Source organism: Serinus canaria, chromosome 21 (genome assembly GCF_022539315.1).
Source record: "Serinus canaria isolate serCan28SL12 chromosome 21, serCan2020, whole genome shotgun sequence".
In the NCBI taxonomy this organism is placed as follows: domain Eukaryota; kingdom Metazoa; phylum Chordata; class Aves; order Passeriformes; family Fringillidae; genus Serinus; species Serinus canaria.
In genome coordinates this window covers 6,509,895-6,528,796 of record NC_066334.1, presented here as the reverse complement: position 1 = coordinate 6,528,796, position 18,902 = coordinate 6,509,895, and the positions used below count along the sequence as shown (strand labels likewise).

At 57.7% G+C, this 18,902-nt stretch overlaps 1 protein-coding gene across 1 annotated transcript in view; it reads left to right on the top strand.

Moving 5' to 3' along the window:
* The window catches only part of AGRN (agrin), a 72,805-nt gene that overhangs the window by 42,212 nt on the left and 11,691 nt on the right, over nucleotides 1–18,902 (top strand). Inside the window, exons 9-16 of the mRNA XM_050982739.1 lie at nucleotides 5,797–6,018; nucleotides 8,589–8,783; nucleotides 9,598–9,798; nucleotides 12,184–12,329; nucleotides 12,819–12,924; nucleotides 13,478–13,591; nucleotides 15,550–15,714; nucleotides 17,940–18,083. Of these exons, the coding sequence (XP_050838696.1) occupies nucleotides 5,797–6,018; nucleotides 8,589–8,783; nucleotides 9,598–9,798; nucleotides 12,184–12,329; nucleotides 12,819–12,924; nucleotides 13,478–13,591; nucleotides 15,550–15,714; nucleotides 17,940–18,083 (1,293 nt within the window). The remainder of the gene's footprint in view (nucleotides 1–5,796; nucleotides 6,019–8,588; nucleotides 8,784–9,597; nucleotides 9,799–12,183; nucleotides 12,330–12,818; nucleotides 12,925–13,477; nucleotides 13,592–15,549; nucleotides 15,715–17,939; nucleotides 18,084–18,902) is intronic.

Genomic DNA, 18,902 nt, shown 5'->3' with positions numbered 1-18,902 from the left:
GATGGTGGGCCCTGAGTTGTCCTGTAGAGGTGGTGTCATGTGGGGATGGTGGGCCCTGAGTTGTCCTGCAGGGATCCACAGGGATGGTGGGGATGTTGGGCCCCAAGTTGTCCCACAGCGATGGCATCATGTGGGGATGGTGGGCCCCAAGTTATCCGACAGGGATGGCATCATGTAGGGATGGTGGGCCCCGAGTTGTCCTGTAGAGGTGGTGTCATGTGGGGATGGTGGGCCCCAAGTTGGCCTGTAGGGTTGGTGGGCCCCAAGTTGTCCCACAGGGATGGTGTCATGTAGGGTTGGTGGGCCCCAAGTTATCCGACAGGGATGGCATCATGTAGGGATGGTGGGCCCCGAGTTGTCCCACAGGGATGTCATCATGTGGGGATGGTGGGCCCCAAGTTGTCCTGCAGGGACCCACAGGGGTGGTGTCATGTGGGGATGGTGGGCCATAAGTTGGCCTGTAGGGATGGTGGGCCCTGAGTTGTCCTGTAGAGGTGGTGTCATGTGAGGCTGGTGGGCCCCAAGTTGTCCCACAGGGATGGTGTCCTGTAGGGATGTTGAGCCTCAAGCTGTCCGACAGGGATGGTGTCCTGTAGGGTTGGTGGTCCCCAAGTTGTCCCACAGGGATGGTGTCATGTGGGGATGGTGGGCCCCAACTTGGCCTGTAGGGTTGGTGGGCCCCAAGTTGTCCCACAAGGATGGTGGGCCCCAAGTTGTCCTGTGGGGTTGCTGGTCCCTCCTGTCCCGTAGGGATGGTGGTCCCCAGATTGTCCTGTAGGGGTGGTGGTCCCTAAATTGGCCTGCAGGGATGGTGGACCCCAAGTTGTCCTGGAGGGTTGGTGGGCCCCAAGTTGTCCTGTAGGTGTGGTGTCATATAGGGATGTGGTCCCCAAGTTGTCCCACAAGGATGGTGGTCCCCAAGTTGTCCTGCAGGGATGATGGTCCCCAAGTTGTCCCACAGGGGTGGTGTCGTGTGGGGATGGTGGGCCCCAAATTGTCCTGCAGGGATGGTGTCCTGTGGAGATGCTGGTCCCTCCTGTCCCATGGGGATGGTGTCCCCAGATCATCCCATGGAGATGCTGGTACCCCTCATCCCACAGGGAGGATTCTGGTCCCACAGCGATGCTGTCCCGTGGTGATGCTGGTCCCCAAATTGCCCCATGGAGGTGTCAGTCCCCAAATTGTCCTGCAGGGATTTTGGTCCCTCCTGTCCCATGGGGGTGCTGGTCTCTCTCATCCCACAGGGATTTTGGTTCTCCCCTGTCCATGGGGCTGCTGTGGCAATGCCGATCCCCCCACCCACCCCTGGCCCTTCCCAGCCCCCTCCAGGCAGGGTGGCATGCTGAGGGGCTGCAGAGAGCGAGCCCTGGCTGTGTTTCTGTCCTGGCCGTGTTTCTGTCCTTCCAGCACCCTGCTGTGTGCACGTCTCGCTGTCCTGGTCCTGTCTCTGTCTGCTGTGTGACGCAGGGGACACCCATCCGTGTTTGAACCACGTGTCTGTGACCTCCTGCTGGTTTCTGTCCTTCCCCACCACGTTCCCTTCCAGCCATGCCATCCATTGCTCCTCCCGGGGTAGTGCCAGTCTCCAGACCCTTCCATGCTCTCCCTTCCATGCCTGCCTGCTGCTCTCCGCCGGGATCTCTTCCCTCTGTGCCCTCTCTGGAGCTCTCACCGTGTCTTTGTCTCGTCTCTAGGAGAAGCTCCCCAATGGATCTTCCTCAGGAGGATGGGATAGGATGGGGCTTTGGATCCTTAGGATGCTGGGAGTGTCCAGGGGTGAAGGAGGGTAAAGCAGCCCCTGCACTCACTTGGATGAGTTACAAGCTGCTCGTTCCCGCTCACTTTGGGTTTTTCCCACCTCTGGAACTGCGTCCTGTTCTCTTAAGCTGATGTTTGATCAGGTATCAGCTGGGTTGAGCTTCCTGAAGTGCTTGGCAATCAGAATCCCACACTGGGGATGTGTTTGGTTGGCTTTGTGCTCCTGCTGGAGGATTTCGAGGCTGCCAGACCCAGCTGCTGGAAAAGAATTTGTCAGGCTCCCAAAATCCCACTCGGAATAATCACAGCTGTTATTTTTAAGCATCCGTTTCTCTGTGTTCCTGGTGGGGGAATGGCTGGAGTCAGTTCCCCAGGTTTTCCCTGTGGGAAGGGCTGTGATCCCATTGGGGGGGATTTTTTGCAGCCCTGGCTCCCCTCAAACCCTTCCCTGAGTCTCCTTGAGAGGCTGAAAATTCCCGAATTTCTGGGATGAGCAGGGAATTCACGCTGCTCTGAGCATCAGCCACGCATCATTCCCACCGTGCTCCCTGGAAAAAGGCCAGGAGCAGCAGGATGAGGCCCTGGTGCACCTGCCACTGCTCTCTCCACCTCCCTCTCCTTGATTTCAGCTCCCTCCCAGCTCCCCTCCCTCCTGCCCAGCACTCATCTGCTTCCAGGAGCTGCATCCTGGTGGGACAGGAGCAAAAAATGGGGGAACAAATCAAAACCAGGGCTCTGCCTGCCAGAGCTGGGGTTGCAGAGTGCCTGTGACAGCTCCAGGCAGTCCTGGAGCCCATCCCCAGGAGGTGTGAGCAGATTTTTTTAGCCCTGTCAGCTCTGGGAAGGAAAAGGAAAAGCTCAGAGCTGGGGAGCTCATCCGTGCCTGGGAGCTGAGGGAATGCAGAGCTGGGGAAGGGCTTGGCAGCATTTTAACCCCTCACAAGCACCTGCCTGACAAACCCTGAGCTCTCCTGCCTCTCCCAGCAGCCAGGCCAGGGAGGCAAAGCCAAACAAAACCGTCCAAGCCATTAAAAGAGAAAAAAGTGATTGGAAGAATTGGAAAACACATCACACAGGAATTTCTGTTTTGGAAGAATTGGAAAACACATCACACAGGAATTTCTGTTTTGAAGCTAGCTGTTAAGAGCTCGCTTGTTTGTTTGTTTTCAGCTCAGGTCTGCATTCAAAAACAAGTTTTGCAATTTCAATTGGTAAAATAATAATTCTTCATAAGCATTCATCACCAAATTTCTTGGTTTGAATCCCTCTGGGTGCTGCAGCTGAGAAAGAAGGGATGGGATGAGGCTGAGCTGGCCAGGAGTGAAGGAAAGAAGGAAGGAAGGTGTCTGTAGTTGCATCTGTCTTTTCCTCTCTCTGCTGTCCTCTCTTTCTCTCTCTCTCTCTTTCCTCTTTCGTCTGTGTCTTGTGTTTTACAGTGTTGCCTGTGTGGAGGAAGGAATTCTGTCCTGGCACCACCCTCCTGCTCCCTGCCCGGACACCTCTGCTGGGAGCTCGCCTCTGCCCCTGCTCCGTGGCCAGGGCCTCTCCTGGCCCCCTCTCACTGCCCCCACCTGTCTCTAGCTTGGCCTGAGAGCCCCCAGGATGGAGAGCTTGCCCTGGCCTTTGTCCCATCCCCGGCCCCAAACCCTGCTGGAGTGGAAATTGCCCTTGCCCGATGCTCGCTGTGCCCTCCAGGCAAAGGAGAGTGGGAGCAGAGGTGGGTGCTGGGAGCCCCCCACTCCTCAGCCAGCCCCCCCAGGGCTGCTGCATCTCTCTGGATGCTCCTGGTTGATTTTTCCCTCTCCTTCTGCTCCCAACTGACCCCCCCCGGCTTCCCCAGCTCCTCCTTCCTGGAGTGCTGCCCCAGCTGTGCTGCCCCAGCTGTGCTGTGTGTCCTGCTGTCCCCTGTCCCAGCCCAGGGCTCGGAGCTCCTCAGGGCTCCCAGCTCCCTCTGCCAGGCTCAGAGGAGCTGGTTCTGCTCGCACTTGGCTCTTCCCTGGCAATGTTTCCCCATGGAATCGGTGGCTCTGTGTTGGGGGGATGTGGTTAGGGGACAAAAAAGGGAAACAAACGTGGGGCAGCAGCCCAGGGAGCAATTCCTGGGCCTTGGGAAGAGCTCAGAGCTGAGGGAAGTTGGGGACAGAGCTGGAGCTGTGTCCTTGTGCCTGCAGTTGGGGACAGAGCTGTGTCCTTGTGCCTGAAGCTGGGGACAGAGCTGTGTCCTTGTGCCTGAAGTTGGGGACAGAGCTGTGTCCTTATGCCTGCAGTTGGGGACAGAGCTGTGTCCTTGTGCCTGAGCTGTCCCCTCTCCCTGTTCCTTTGCAGACCTGGGCTCTAGGCTGGGACTAGGTGGGTAGATCCTGATCCAGGCCCTTCCTGGCTGCCTGGCCCAGGTGTGCCACAGAGGTGCCACCACCGTGCTGGTGGCAGGGGAGGTGCCCAGGGCCACTGCAGAGGGGCCTTCCCCAGCTCTGCCTCGCTGCCAGGGCTGTGCTGTGTCTGCTGTCGCTCCATCTCCTCCAGGCTGCATTGTCTGTCCCCACCTGTGTCCTTGTTCCTGTGTCCTTGTCACTGTCCAGCCCAGGTGAAACCCGTGGTGTCCTTTCCTTGTCCCAGAGGGTCACTGGGCAGTGCTGGCTCTGTCCCCAGCAGCACAGCCTCTCCTTCCTCGGCTCCCCTACGTGCTGGGGGGGTCCTGGTTGGGAGCTGGGTCAACCCCTGGGATGACCCTGCCAGCAGGGAGTGGGACACGGCCTCTGCTCTCTGCTGGCACTTTGTCACCGCTGGGCGTCCCCCAGGGGAGGTGCCACTGCTGGGCTGGGGCTGTGCATCCAGGGGGAATTCCAGCCCCAGGGCTGAGCTGGGATGTCATGGGATGTCCCCATCCTGCCCCATAGCAGCTCCCTGGGAAGAGGAAGGAAGAGAATGGGCTGGGGGATGAGCAGCGTGGTGGAACCAGGTGTGTCCTCCCCAGCCTGTCCTCCTGGGGAGCCCCAGGGGCTTTTCAGGGAGCTGTGGGATCCTGGGAAGGGAGCAGTGGGATCCAGGGAAGGGAGCAGTGGGATCCCAGGGAAGGGAGCAGTGGGATCCTGGGAAGGGAGCAGTGGGATCCTGGGAAGGGAGCAGTGGGATCCCTGGGAAGGGAGCAGTGTGGATCCCAGGGAAGGGAGCAGTGGATCCCAGGGAAGGGAGCAGTGGATCCCTGGGATGGGGGCAGTGGGATCCCAGGGAAGGGAGCAGTGGGATCCCAGGGAAGGGGGAGACAGTGGGATCCCAGGGAAGGGGAGCAGTGGGATCCCAGGGAAGGGAGCAGTGGGATCCTGGGAAGGGAGCAGTGGGATCCCTGGAAGGGAGCAGTGGGATCCCAGGGAAGGGGGAGCAGTGTGGATCCCAGGGAAGGGAGCAGTGGGATCCCAGGGAAGGGAGCAGTGGGATCCCAGGGAAGGGAGCAGTGGGATCCCTGGGAAGGGAGCAGTGGGATCCTGGGAAGGGAGCAGTGGGATCCCTGGGAAGGGAGCAGTGGATCCCGGGGAAGGGAGCAGTGGGATCCCAGGGAAGGGAGCAGTGGATCCCAGGGAAGGGAGCAGTGGATCCCAGGGAAGGGAGCAGTGGGATCCCAGGGAAGGGAGCAGTGTGGATCCAGGGAAGGGGGAGCAGTGGGATCCCAGGGAAGGGAGCAGTGTGGATCCCAGGGAAGGGAGCAGTGTGGATCCCAGGGAAGGGGGAACAGTGGGATCCCAGGGAAGGGAGTTTTCCAGGGAACAGTGTGATCCCAGCAGTGAGCCCTCCCTGTGGGAGCTCTCTGGAAGGTTCTGCCAGTGCTGCTGCTCCCATTTCTGGCCAGTCCTGTCCCCGTGCCTGCCGCCCATCCCTCACCTCTGCCAGGCACGGGGGCTGTGCTGGGCAGGGCAGGCTGGCACAGAGGGCACAGAGCCCAGCAGCTCTGCACACCCACCAGGGCTCGGGGCGGGCAGGTCCCCCCGTGGGACGCTGTCACACCCTGCCCCGTGCCAGCCGCGCTGTCCCTGTCCCCTGCAGACCTGGGTGCTCCCAGCCCCTGCCTGAGCGTGGAGTGCTCCTTCGGGGCCACGTGCGTGGTGAAGAACCAGGAGGCCGTGTGCGAGTGCCAGCAGCAGTGCCAGGGCCGCTACGACCCCGTGTGTGGCACCGACCAGCGCAGCTACGGCAGCCCCTGCGAGCTGCACGCCATGGCCTGCCTGCTGCAGAGGGACATTGGCATCAGGCACAGGGGACCCTGCGGTGAGACACAGCTGGGGGGGACATTGGCATCAGGCACAGGGGACCCTGCGGTGAGACACGGCTGGGGGGGACATTGGCATCAGGCACAGGGGACCCTGCAGTGAGACACGGCTGGGGGGGTGGCTGTGTCATCCAAGGGGACATCAGGGTGTAAAACAAGGGGCCCTGCAGTGAGACACAGCTGGGAACAGCTGGGGGGGTGGCTGTGTCCTCAAAAGGGACATCAGGGTCAAGAACAAGGGGCACTGTGGTAAGATTTGGGGTTTGTTGTTGTTCATGGCCTGTGACCTCAAAGGGACAGCAGGGTCAAGCACAAGGGGCCCTGTGGTGAGATTTGGGCTGGCATTGTTGTTGCTGTTGGCCTGTGTCCTCAAAAGGGACAGCAGGGTGAAGGACAAAGGACCCTGTGGTGAGATTTGTGGGGGATTATTTTGTTGTTGTTTAAAGAAAAACCTCCTGGCTGGGATAAAATCCTCCAGACCAGAATAAAATCCTCCAGGCCAGGATGAAAACCTCCAGGCCAGGATGAAAACCTCCTGGTTAGGATGGAAACCTCCAGGCCAGGATAAAAAACCCAGTGCAGGATAAAAACCAGAATAAAATCTTCCAGGCCAGGATGAAAACCTCCAGGCCAGGATGAAAACCTCCTGGTTAGGATGGAAAACCTCCAGGCCAGGATAAAAACCAGAATAAAAACCTCCAGACCAGAATAAAAACCTCCAGTGCAGGATAAAAACCAGAATAAAAACCTCCAGACCAGAATAAAAACCTCCAGTGCAGGATAAAAACCAGAATAAAAGCCTCCAGGCCAGGATGAAAACCTCCTGGTTAGGATGGAAAACCTCCAGGCCAGGATAAAAACCAGAATAAAAACCAGAATAAAAACCTCCAGACCAGAATAAAAACCTCCAGTGCAGGATAAAAACCAGAATAAAAGCCTCCAGGCCAACAGCAGGAACCGAGCAGGGGGTTGGTGCCTCCTCCTCCCCCATGCCAAGGCAGCAGCTGCTGTGTGCAGGAGAAGAGCAGGAAAAGCACCTTGGAGCCAAATTCCTGGTGCAGTGAGTGGCAGGGAGGGAGGGGAGGATGAATCAGTGAATCCCCAGGAGCCAGGGGATGTGCGTGCTGCTGCCTCCTGCAAGCAGGGAGAGCTGCTTGCAGAGGGGTTTTGTACAAAATCAGGGTTTTTCTCTGCCCCCAGAAAAAACCCAACGTGAACCTTGATGTGAGGCTCAGAACTGCGCAGGAAAGCAGCACGCACATCCCAGGAATCTGAAAATCAGAAAAGCCAAAAGCTGAGGCACCAATGCAGAATCTGAAAATTAGAAAAGCCAAAAGCTGAAGCATCATTTCCCCCCTTTGCCTTGTTGGGTCTCTATTCTAAATATTTCCTAATAATAGGGGAAAATGTAATAATATTATGTAAATTTTAATATAAAAATATGAATATATACAAATATAATAATGTTTCCTAATAATAGGTATTTAATAACAGATAGTGGGGAGTTGTCAGAGAATCTGTGCCTGCCTCATCCCAGAGAGCATCTGGGTTAAAGCTCACTCAAAAATGAGCTTTCCCTCCAGCCCAGACAACTTATATTTATATATAAAAATATATAGCAATATTTCCTAATAATAATAGCTAATACTACCTAATGATAGGTATTTAATAACAGATAGGGGGGAGTTTTCAGAGAATCCATGCCTGCCTCATCCCTGGAAATGTTTGGGTTGAAGGGCAGAAGCCATAGCTCAAAAATGAGCTTTACCTCCAACCCAGACAATGAATATTAATATATATTTTTATATAGGAATATATAAAAATATGATAATATTTCCTAGTGATAGGTATTTAATAACAGATAGTGGGGAGTTGTCAGAGAATCCATGCCTGCCTCATCCCTGGGAGCATCCAGGTTGAAGTGCCCTCAAAAATGAGCTTTCCCTCCAGCCCAGACAACTTATATTTATATATAAAAATATATAATAATATTTCCTAATAATAATAGCTAATACTACCTAATGATAGGTATTTAATAACAGATAGTGGGGAGTTGTCAGAGAATCCATGCCCGCCTCATCCTGGGAGCATCCAGGTTGAAGTGCCCTCAAAAATGAGCTTTCCCTCCAACCCAGACAACTTATATTTATATATAAAAATATATAATAATATTTCCTAATAATAATAGCTAATACTATCCAATAATAGGTATTTAATAACAGACAACTGGGGAGTTTTCAGAGAATCCATGCCTGCCTCATCCCTGGGAGCATCCAGGTTGAATTGCACTCAAAAATGAGCTTTCCCTCCAACCCAGATTACTTACATATAAATATAAAAATATGTAATTATATATGGATATATAAAAATATGATAATATTTCCTAGTGATAGGTATTTAATGACAGATAGTGGGGAGTTGTCAGAGAATCCATGCCCGCCTCATCCCTGGGAGCATCCGGGTTGAAGCACCCTCAAAGCTGAGCTTTCCCTCCAGCCCAGCCCCCCCCAGCGAGCCAGCCCGGCCTCCAGAGCTGCCCTGACTCTGTCTCTTGCCCTGCCCTGCCCAGAGCGCTGCGGGAAGTGCCAGTTTGGTGCCATCTGCGAGGCGGAGTCGGGGCGCTGCGTGTGCCCCACCGAGTGCGTGCCCTCGGCGCAGCCCGTCTGCGGCACCGACGGCAACACCTACGGCAGCGAGTGTGAGCTGCACGTGCGGGCCTGCACCCAGCAGAAGGACATCCTGGTGGCCGCCCAGGGCCCCTGCAGTGAGTGTCACAGCGTCCCCTTTGTCCCCTGTAGAGTCCCCCCTCTCTGTCCCCCCGTGTCACCGGAGCTTGGCCCCGTGGAGTTCATCGCGCGGATGTGGTCGGGCTCACGCCCTGCCTGGGTGATTTCCCCTTTTACCTGGGGGTGATTGGCTATTTCCAGCCTCTCCAGCAGCTTTGGTTCCCCCTCCCTCGCTGGAAGTGCCCCCCGTGTTATTTGTCTGAGCCAAGCAGAGAAATTGGATTAATGTTGGTGGGGCCGGGGCAGGAATTGGGATAAAAACGTGTTAAAGCCAGCAGCAGGAGTGAGAGCTGAGCTGTGCTTGATCCCCTCCCTCCCCTCCATCCCCTGGGGTCCATTCCTCTTTGTTCCTGCTTTCCTCCCCGCTCCCCAGCCCAGGGAGCTGTCTGGGCTAATTTCTTAATGAATTAAAAGCCCTGCTCGGCCCCTTGGTTATCACAAAAGCTGCAATGATGATTTCAGCCTCACACAAACCTGTCCAGCTGGGCTGAGATTCCCCAGCAAGCTGGGGGAGGATGGCTGAGGGTGGCAGCTGCCTCCCACAATAAATGATGAAATGGGATTTTTTTTTTTTTCCCTCCAGAAAGAGCTGCTGGGAATCCAAAATCCTCAGGGTGGGCACCCAGTTTGCAGGGATTAAATAAGGAATAATGAAATAATAACGAATTAATAACGAATTAATAATGAAATAATAACGAATTAATAACGGTAACGCCCCCAGCTCTGTGACAACACCCTGGTGGCCACGGGAGCCACTCAGGGTGGCTGAGTGTGTCCCTCCCTGTGGCCCAGAGTCGTGTGGCAGCTCCGTGTGCTCCTTTGGGAGCCGCTGTGTGGCTGGGCAGTGCCTGTGCCCGCAGTGCCAGCGCCAACCCCCGGCCCCCGTCTGCGGCACCGACGGCGTCACCTACGACAGCCCCTGCCAGCTGCAGGTGGCCTCGTGCCAGCTGCAGAAGAGCATCGAGGTGGCCAAGATGGGACCCTGTGAGGACGGTAGGCTGGTCCTGATTCTGCCTGGGGTGGGGGAAAGGGAGGAAGGAGGGAGGGGAGCTTCACTTGCTGTGCACTGTGAGACCCCAAACCCCTTAAAGCATCCCCTCTGTGCCCTGTGAGACCCCAGAGCAGCAGGACCTGTGCCAGCCATGCTTCCCTCATTGTCCCTCTGTGCCCTGTGAGACCCCAAACCCCCCAGAGCAGCAGGGCCTGTGCCAGCCATGCTTCCCTCATTGTCCCTCTGTGCCCTGTGAGACCCCAAACTCCCCAGAGCAGCAGGGCCTGTGCCAGCCATGCTTCCCTTGCTGCCCCTCCATGCCCTGTGAGACCCCAGAGCAGCAGGGCCTGTGCCAGCCATGCTTCCCTTGCTGCCCCTCCGTGCCCTGTGAGACCCCAGACCCCCCCCGAGCAGCAGGGCCTGTGCCAGCCATGCTTCCCTTGCTGCCCCTCCGTGCCCTGTGAGACCCCAGACCCCCCCAGAGCAGCAAATCCTGTGCCAGCCATGCTTCCCTTGCTGCCCCTCTGTGCCCCAAAAGACCCCCAGCACCCCCAGTCCTGTGCCAGCCCCTTCTAATTCCAACCCCCATTCCACTCTCCCAGTTTTTTCCAGTTCTAGCCAAACTACAGGGAGGAATTTTTCCCCCATATCCTGTCTCAATTTCTTGGTTTTCAGTCTGAAGCCATTCTCCCATGTCCTGTCTCTGCATCTCCTGTAAATTTTCCCCTTTTTTCCCTATTTCCCACCTAGATTTCCTGGTTTTCCATTTGAAGCCATTCCCCCTGGTCCTGTCTCTGCCTCCTGTGTTAATTTTCCCTCCCCAGTGCCGTCCCTGGCCCCTGGCAGGGCTTTGGGGCTGGATGATTTTGAAGTTCCCTTCCAACCCATCCCATCCCACGGCTCTGTTTCCTCAGCAGAGCTCCAGGGAAGGTTTTGGGGTCGGCCTGGTGAGCCTAAAAATAAAGAACCTGCCGAGTTTTCCCACTCAGGGGAAAGCTGTGGGCTCCTGCTGGCACGGGGAGGGAGCTGAGCTTGCCTGGGGGAGGATGGCAGAGGGGAGAAGGCAGAGCAGGGTGTTTGATCACAGCCCTGCTCGGGGGATTTCAGGTTGCTGTCCCTCTGCAGGCAGAGCCTGAATAATTCTGTGTGTAATGCCAAAGCCCAGCCTTTGATCAGGGCAGAAAAAGGGCCAGGATCCCCTTCCCCCATCCCTTTTCCCCTTCCAGCAGCCTTTGAAATCAGCCACGTCTCTGCTGCTGCTGCTGCTGCTGCTGCTGCTGCTGCTGCTGCTGCTGCTGCTGCTGCTGCTGCTGCTCATCCTGCAGAGCTCCAGGGGTTCAGTCCCAAATCCCAGCCCCAAATCCCAGCCCTTCCCCAGCTCCACGTCACCCACAGTCTCCCTGTGCACACTTTGGGGTGTTTATTTGGGATTTTGGCTCCTGCTTAACTGGGATTTAGGTTCCTGCTTAACTGGGATTTAGGTTCCTGTTTAACTGGGATTTTGGCTCCTGTTTATTTGGGATTTTGTTTTCTGTCTGTTTGGGATTTTAACTCCTGCACAACTGGGATTTTGGTTTCTCATAACTGGGATTTTGGCTCCTGCACAACTGGGATTTTGGCTCCTGTCTGTTTGGGATTTTGGCTCCTGTTTATTTGGGATTTTGGGTCCTGTTTATTTGGGATTTTGGTGCCTGTCTGTTTGGGATTTTGGCTCCTGTTTATTTGGGATTTTGGGTCCTGCACAGTTCAGGTTTCAGATCCAGGTTTCTGAATCAAGGCATGGAGTGGAACTCTCACGCCCTCTGTGTGGGCAGGATTTTGGGGCTGAAAGGTGAAATCTCCTGGGCTTTGGAGCCGTGCAGCTCCAGGCATGTCCCCAAACCAGGACAGGGCTTTGTCCCCATCCCCTGCACATGTCCCCACAAAATGTCACCGTGGCCATCCTTGGAGGAATGTGCCTCCTGTTGATGGAGAGACCAAATTAGTCTTTGCTTAAAAAGGCAAAAAGCCCAGAAGTTTCTCTCCTGAGTTTGGTAAAAAGACACCTCATAAGACCTTTGAGAGCACCTCAGACCTAAAGCTGTCTGATTGGACAGAGGCCAAGGGGTCCCACCTGAGCAATTCACCAAAAAAAATAAGAAAACAAAGGAAATAATCACTTTTGTAGAGTTTTTCAGCACGAGCAAGAACCTCTTCCCCCTAACTGGAGTTCTCCTCTGGAAAAACTTTGTTATTTTACCTTTTATTAAACCTTCTTCTCTGTCCAACACGACCTCCAATAATTCTACACCATTCCAAGCAGCAGAACTGCCTTCAGCGTCACAAATTGATCCCAAAGCTCACAGAACCGAGCTCAGGGAGTAAAGCCCTTCCCTCCCTGTGCCCAGAGTGTGGCTCGGGGGGCTCTGGCTCTGGGGATGGCCGCGAGTGCGAGCAGGAGCGCTGCCGCCACTTCGGGGGATGGTGGGATGAGGACGCCGAGGACGAGCCCTGCGTCTGTGACTTCACCTGCACGGCCGTGCCCCGCAGCCCGGTGAGCCCTGACCTCCCCCTGTCCCCTGCCCGGTGAGCCCTGCCCTCCTCCTGTCCCCTGCCCGGTGAGCCCTGCCCTCCTCCTGTCCCCTGCCCGGTGAGCCCTGCCCTCCTCCTGTCCCCTGCCCGGTGAGCCCTGCCCTCCTCCTGTCCCCTGCCTGGTGAGCCCTGCCCTCCTCCTGTCCCCTGCCTGGTGAGCTCTGCCCTCCTCCTGTCCCCTCCCTGGGTGCTGTCCCCTCCCTGGTGAGCCCTGCCCTCCTCCTGTCCCCTGCCTGGTGAGCTCTGCCCTCCTCCTGTCCCCTGCCCGGTGAGCCCTGCCCTCCTCCTGTCCCCTGCCCGGTGAGCCCTGACCTCCTCCTGTCCCCTGCCCGGTGAGCTCTGCCCTCCTCCTGTCCCCTGCCCGGTGAGCCCTGCCCTCCCCCTGTCCCCTGCCCAGGGGGCATGGCCGTGCCAGGGGCTGCCCTGAGCCGTGCCCTGGCCCTGCTGGCAGGTGTGTGGCTCCGACGGTGTCACCTACAGCAGCGAGTGCCAGCTGAAGAAGACGCGGTGCGAGAAACGCCAGGAGCTCTTTGTCACCAGCCAGGGAGCCTGCCGGGGTGAGTCCCCTGGGGAGGCCATCCCCCTGCTGGGTGTGTCCCCGGGTGTGTCCCCTGATGGAGGCCACTTCCCCCCGCTGGGTGTGTCCCTGGGTATGTCCTTCTAGGACAGCCACCCCTCCTGACTGGGTGTGTCCCCAGGTGTGTCCCCTGATGGCAGCCACCCCTCCTGACTGGGTGTGTCCCTGGGTGTGTCCCCTGATGGCAGCCACCCCTCCTGATTGGGTGTGTCCCCTAAAGGAAGCCATGCTCTCCCAGCTGGGTGTGTCCCTGGGTGTGTCCCCTAAAGGAAGCCATGCTCTCCCTGCTGGGTGTGTCCCTGGGTGTGTCCCCTGATGGCAGCCACCCGTCCCCAGCTGTGTCCCCAGCTGTGTCCGAACCTGTGTCCCCAGTGTCCTTTCCCTGGGAATAAGCAGGAATTGCTCTCAGAGGCCACCCCCCTGTCCCTGTGCTCTGATGTCCCCTGTCCCGGGCCTCCCCTCCAGTCCCCAGCATCTCCAGGAGGATTTGTGGATGCCGAGGTGACCTTTGTGTCCCTGTCCCCCCCCTGCAGCCCTGGCCACCACCCCGCCACCCCTGCTGGTCCTGCACTGCAGCCAGAGCGTCTACGGCTGCTGCCCCGACAACGTCACCCTGGCGCTGGGCGTGGGAGCTGCTGGATGTCCCAGTGAGTGCCACCTCTGGGGACACCAGGGGACCCTCGGGGGGCGGGAGGAGCAGCTGGAGGGAGGATCTGGGGTCCTGTCCCCGGGAGATGAAGCTGGACCCTCCCCAGCTGTAGGACTGTGGGGTGTTCAGGTTGGAAGAGCCCTCCTGAGCTGCAGCACCGCTGTGGTCACCACAAAATCCTGTCCCCAAGTGCCACATGCTCAGGGGTTTGGGCATTTCCAGGGGTGGTGAATCCATTGCTTCCCTGGACAGCCCATTCCAAACCTGACCACTCTTCCAGGGAACAAATCTTCCCAAATATCCAACCCAAACCTCCCCTGGTGCAGCTTTTCCTCTGGTTCTGTCCCTTGTCCCCTGGGAGAAGGGACTGACCCCTCCTGCCCCACAACCTCCCACTGCTGCTCATCCTCCCATCCTCCCAAAATCCCTGAGCCACCTCCCAGGCCTCAATCCCTTGGGAATGCAGGAGGGCAGGGTGCTGCAGGGGACACTTTGGGTGTCCCCAGAGGTCCCTCCAGGGCTTTCAACCCACAGCTGGCCTTGGGGATTTCCACCTGCCTGAGTGACAGAATATTCCATGGAGGGACACGTGTCACCTGGGACCTGCCAGAGGCCCAGTGACAGCGGTGTGACCCCCTGTGCAGGAAGCTGAGCTGGCCAGGGGCTCATTAATATTTATTCACTAATTATCCGAGCCAGCAGGAGCCTTTTGAAAGGCTCTGAGCAGCTGAGGCTGTGGCTGCCTGATGGGGGAAACATCAGCCCGTGGAGACACAGCTCCAGGGTGGGGCAGGGCTGAGCAGGGAGGGCTGGATAGTGGGGGGAAAACAGCTGGATAGTGGGGGGGAAACAGCTGGATAGTGGGGGGGAAACAGCTGGATAGTGGGGGGAAAACAGCTGGGTGATGGGGAAAAACAGCTGGATAGTGGGGGGAAAGCAGCTGGATAATGGGGGGGGAAACAGCTGGGTGATGGGGGGAAACAGCTGGATAGGGGGGAAACAGCTGGGTGATGGGGAAAACAGCTGGATAGTGGGGGAAAAACAGCTGGATAATGGGGGAGGGAAACAGCTGGATAGTGGGGGAAAAACAGCTGGGTGATGGGGAAAAACAGCTGGATGGTGGGGGGGGAAACAGCTGGATAGTGGGGGGGAAACAGCTGGGTGATGGGGAAAAACAGCTGGATAGTGGGGGGAAAATGGATAATGGGGGAAAACCAGATGGATAATGGGGGAAAAAACAGCTGGATAGTGGGGGAAAGCAGCTGGATAAAGGGAAAAACAGCTGGGTGATGGGGGAGAGCACGTCTGGGTAATGGGGGAAAAGCAGAACAGCTGGATAATGGGAAAAACAGTTGGAAAATGGGAAAAACCATCTGTAGAATGGGCAAGGCTGCAGGAGCTGTGGGGGTGGTGCCCGGGGGATGCTCCTGGAGCATTTCCATGGCTCTGGCAGTGATGGTCTTTGGGTTCACTGATGGAAATTCTGTCCTCCAATCCGTGGAATCCATGGATTGGTGTTTCCAGTGGAAATCCTGCCCCACCTCAGTCCATGGACACAAATGACACCAGTTTGTGTCCCACCCGTGTCCCACCCGTGTCCCACCCGTGTCCCAGCCCTGTCCCTCATCACAAGGAGCAGCTTGAGCCCCTGGGCCAGGTTTATCCATGGAAATTCCCTTTCCCTGCCCCTGGGATGTCCTCACCCCCTCCCCGCTGCCCCCCAGGTGTCCCTTTGTGTCCCTTTCCTGTCCCCTTCCCGCTGGGACAAGGACAGCGTCTGGCTGTCTCTCTTTGGCTGCCTTCCCTCCATCGAGCTGCTCGTTAATGAATTAATAATCAGCCTCTAATAGCTTCCTTCCCCTTGATGCTAATGAGAGCCAGCTCCTGATGGGGCTGATGGAGGAGAGCAGCTGGTGGCACAGGGTGACACGGCTGTCCCTGTGTCCCTGCCCTCAGGCACGTGCCAGTGCAACCCCTACGGCTCCTACGGTGGCTCCTGTGACCCGGGCACGGGCCAGTGCTCCTGCAAGCCCGGCGTGGGCGGCCTCAAGTGCGACCGCTGCGAGCCCGGCTTCTGGGACTTCCGCGGCATCGTCACCGACGGCCGCAGCGGCTGCACGCGTGAGGGACGGGCACAGGGACACTGCTGGGGGGGACAGGGACAGCCAGGGGACACTGCTGGGGACAGGGACACTGCCGTGGGGGACTGGGACACTGCTGTGGGGGACTGGGACACTGCCAGGGGACACTGCTGGGGACGGGACACTGGGGGGGACGGGACACTGCTGGGGACGGACACTGCGGGGACACTGCTGGGGGACAGGACACTGCTGGGGGACAGGGACACTGCTGGGGGACTGGGACACTGCTGGGGGACAGGAACACTGTGGGGACATGGGACACTGCTGGGGACACTGACACTGCTGGGTGGACAGGGACACTGCTGGGGACACTGCTGGGGGGACAGGGACACTGCTGGGGGACAGGGACACTGCTGGGGACACTGCTGGGGACACGGGACACTGCTGGGGACACTGCTGGGGACACTGCTGGGGACAGCAGGGACACTGCTGGGGACGGACACTGCTGGGGCGGACAGGGGACACTGCTGGGGACACTGGGGGACACTGCTGGGGACACTGCTGGGACGGGACACTGCTGGGGACACTGCGGGACACTGCTGGGGACACTGCTGGGGACAGGGGACACTGCTGGGGACACTGCTGGGGACACGTGGACACTGCTGGGGACACTGCGGGGACACTGCTGGGGACACTGCTGGGGACACTGCTGGGACACTGCGGGACACTGCTGGGGACATGGGGACAGGGGACACTGCAGGGGACACTGCTGGGGACATGGGGACACTGCTGGGGACACTGCTGGGGACACTGCTGGGGACACAGGGGACACTGCTGGGGACAGCAGGGACAGGGGACACTGCTGGGGACACTGCTGGGGACACTGCTGGGGACAGCAGGGACATGGGACACTGCTGGACGGGACACTGCTGGGGACACGCTGGGACACTGCTGGGACACTGCATGGGGACACGGGGACACTGCTGGGACACTGCTGGGGACACTGCTGGGGACCACTGCTGGGGCCACTTGGGACAGGGGACACTGCTGGGACACTGCTGGGGACACTGCTGGGGACACTGCTAGGGACACTGCTGGGGACACTGCGGGGACACTGCTGGGACACAGGGACACTGCTGGGACACTGCTGGGGACACTGCTGGGACACTGCTGGGGACACGCTGGGACACTGGGGACACTGCTGGGGAACAACGCTGTGGCCCATCTCCCCTCTTCTCCTCCCCATTCCCCACCCATCACCTGTTCTCTCTCGCCCTTTCCCACCCCATAAACTCTGTTCTCCTCTCCCCTTTCCACCCCATAACTCTGTCCTCCTCCCCCTTTCCCACCCCCATACTTGGTTCTCTCCCCAGTCCCCACCCCTAACTCTGGTCTCTTCCCTTCCTCCACCACCCCATAACATCTGTCCTCCGTCCGCCGGTCCCCACCACCATAACTCTGTCCTCTCCCCCATTCCCCACCCCATAACTCTGTTCCTCTCCCGCTATTCCCATCCCCATAACTCTGTCCGCCCCCCTTCCCCACGCCCATACCTCTTCCTTCCCCATTTCCCCAGTACTCTGTTCTCTCCCCTTCCGCCCATACTCGTCTCATCCCCACCCCATAACTCTGTCCTTCCCCGGTCCCCAACCCCATAACTCTGTCCTTCCCCATTCCCACCCCATAACTCTGTTCCTTCCCCCATGTCCCCACCCCATAACTCCTGTTCCTCCCCCCTCCCTCCCACCCCATAAACTCGGTTCCTTCCCCCGTTCCCACCCCCATAAACTCTGTTTCCTTCCCCCCCCATTCCCAACCCCATAACTCTGTCCCCCCCTTCCCCACCCATAACTCTGTCCTCCCCAGTCCCCACCCATAACTCTGTTCTCTCCCATTCCCACCCCATAACTCTGTCTCCCCTGTCCCCACCCCGTGACTCTGTCTCCCCTGTCCCCACCCATAACTCTGTCTTCCCCCATCCCACCCCATAACTCTGTCCCCCCCCTTCCCCACCCATAACTCTGTCCTCCCCTGTCCCCACCCCATAACTCTGTTCTCTCCCCATCCCCACCCCATAACTCTGTTCTCCCCTGTCCCCACCCCATAACTCTGTTCTCTCCCTCATCCCCACCCCATAACTCTGTTCTCTCCCCATCCCCACCCCATAACTCTGTCCTTCCCCACCCCGTGACTCTGTCCTCCCCTGTCCCCCCCCGTGACTCTGTCCTCCCCTGTCCCCCCCGTGACGCGTGTCCCCGTGTCCAGCGTGCCACTGTGACCCCGTGGGCTCGGTGCGGGATGACTGCGAGCAGATGTCGGGGCTGTGCTCCTGCAGGACGGGCATCACGGGCATGAAGTGCACCCAGTGCCCCGACGGCAGCAGCCTGGGCACCGCGGGCTGCCACAAGGGTGAGGGCTGAGGGGCTTGGCTCCTGATGATTTGGGGTTGGGGTCCTGTTCATTTGGGGTTCGGGTCCTGGCTATTTGGGGTTGGGGTCCTGCTTATTTGGGGGTTTGGGTCCTGGTTATTTGGGGTTTGGGTCCTGGCTATTTGGGGTTGGGGTCCTGCTTATTTGGGGGTTTAGGTCCTGCTTATTTGGGGTTTGGGTCCTGGCTATTTGGGGGTTTGGGTCCTGCTTATTTGGGGGTTTGGGTCCTGTGTATTAGGGGGTTTGGGTCCTGATTATTTGGTGTTTTGGTTCCTGAGTAACTGGGATTTTGGGTCGTACATCACTGGGGTTTTGGGTCCTGTTTATTTGGGATTTTGGCTCCTGTCTATTTGGGATTTTGGCTCCTGTCTAATTGGGATTTTGGCTCCTGTCTATTTGGCATTTTGGCTCCTGTCTATTTGGGATTTTGGCTCCTGTCTATTTGGGATTTTGGCTCCTGTCTATTTGGGATTTTGGCACCTGTCTATTTGGGATTTTGGCTCCTGTCTATTTGGGATTTTGGCTCCTGTCTATTTGGGATTTTGGCTCCTGGCTATTTGGGATTTTGGCTCTGCCTAACTGGGATTTTGGCTCCTGGCTATTTGGGATTTGGCACCTGTATTTGGGATTTTTTGGCTCCTGGCTATTTGGGATTTTGGCTCCTGGCTATTTGGGATTTTGGCACCTGTCTATTTGGGATTTTGGCTCCTGCATTTGGGGATTTGGCTCCTGGCTATTTGGGATTTTGGCTCCTGGCTATTTGGGATTTTGGCTCTGCCTAACTGGGATTTGCTCCTGG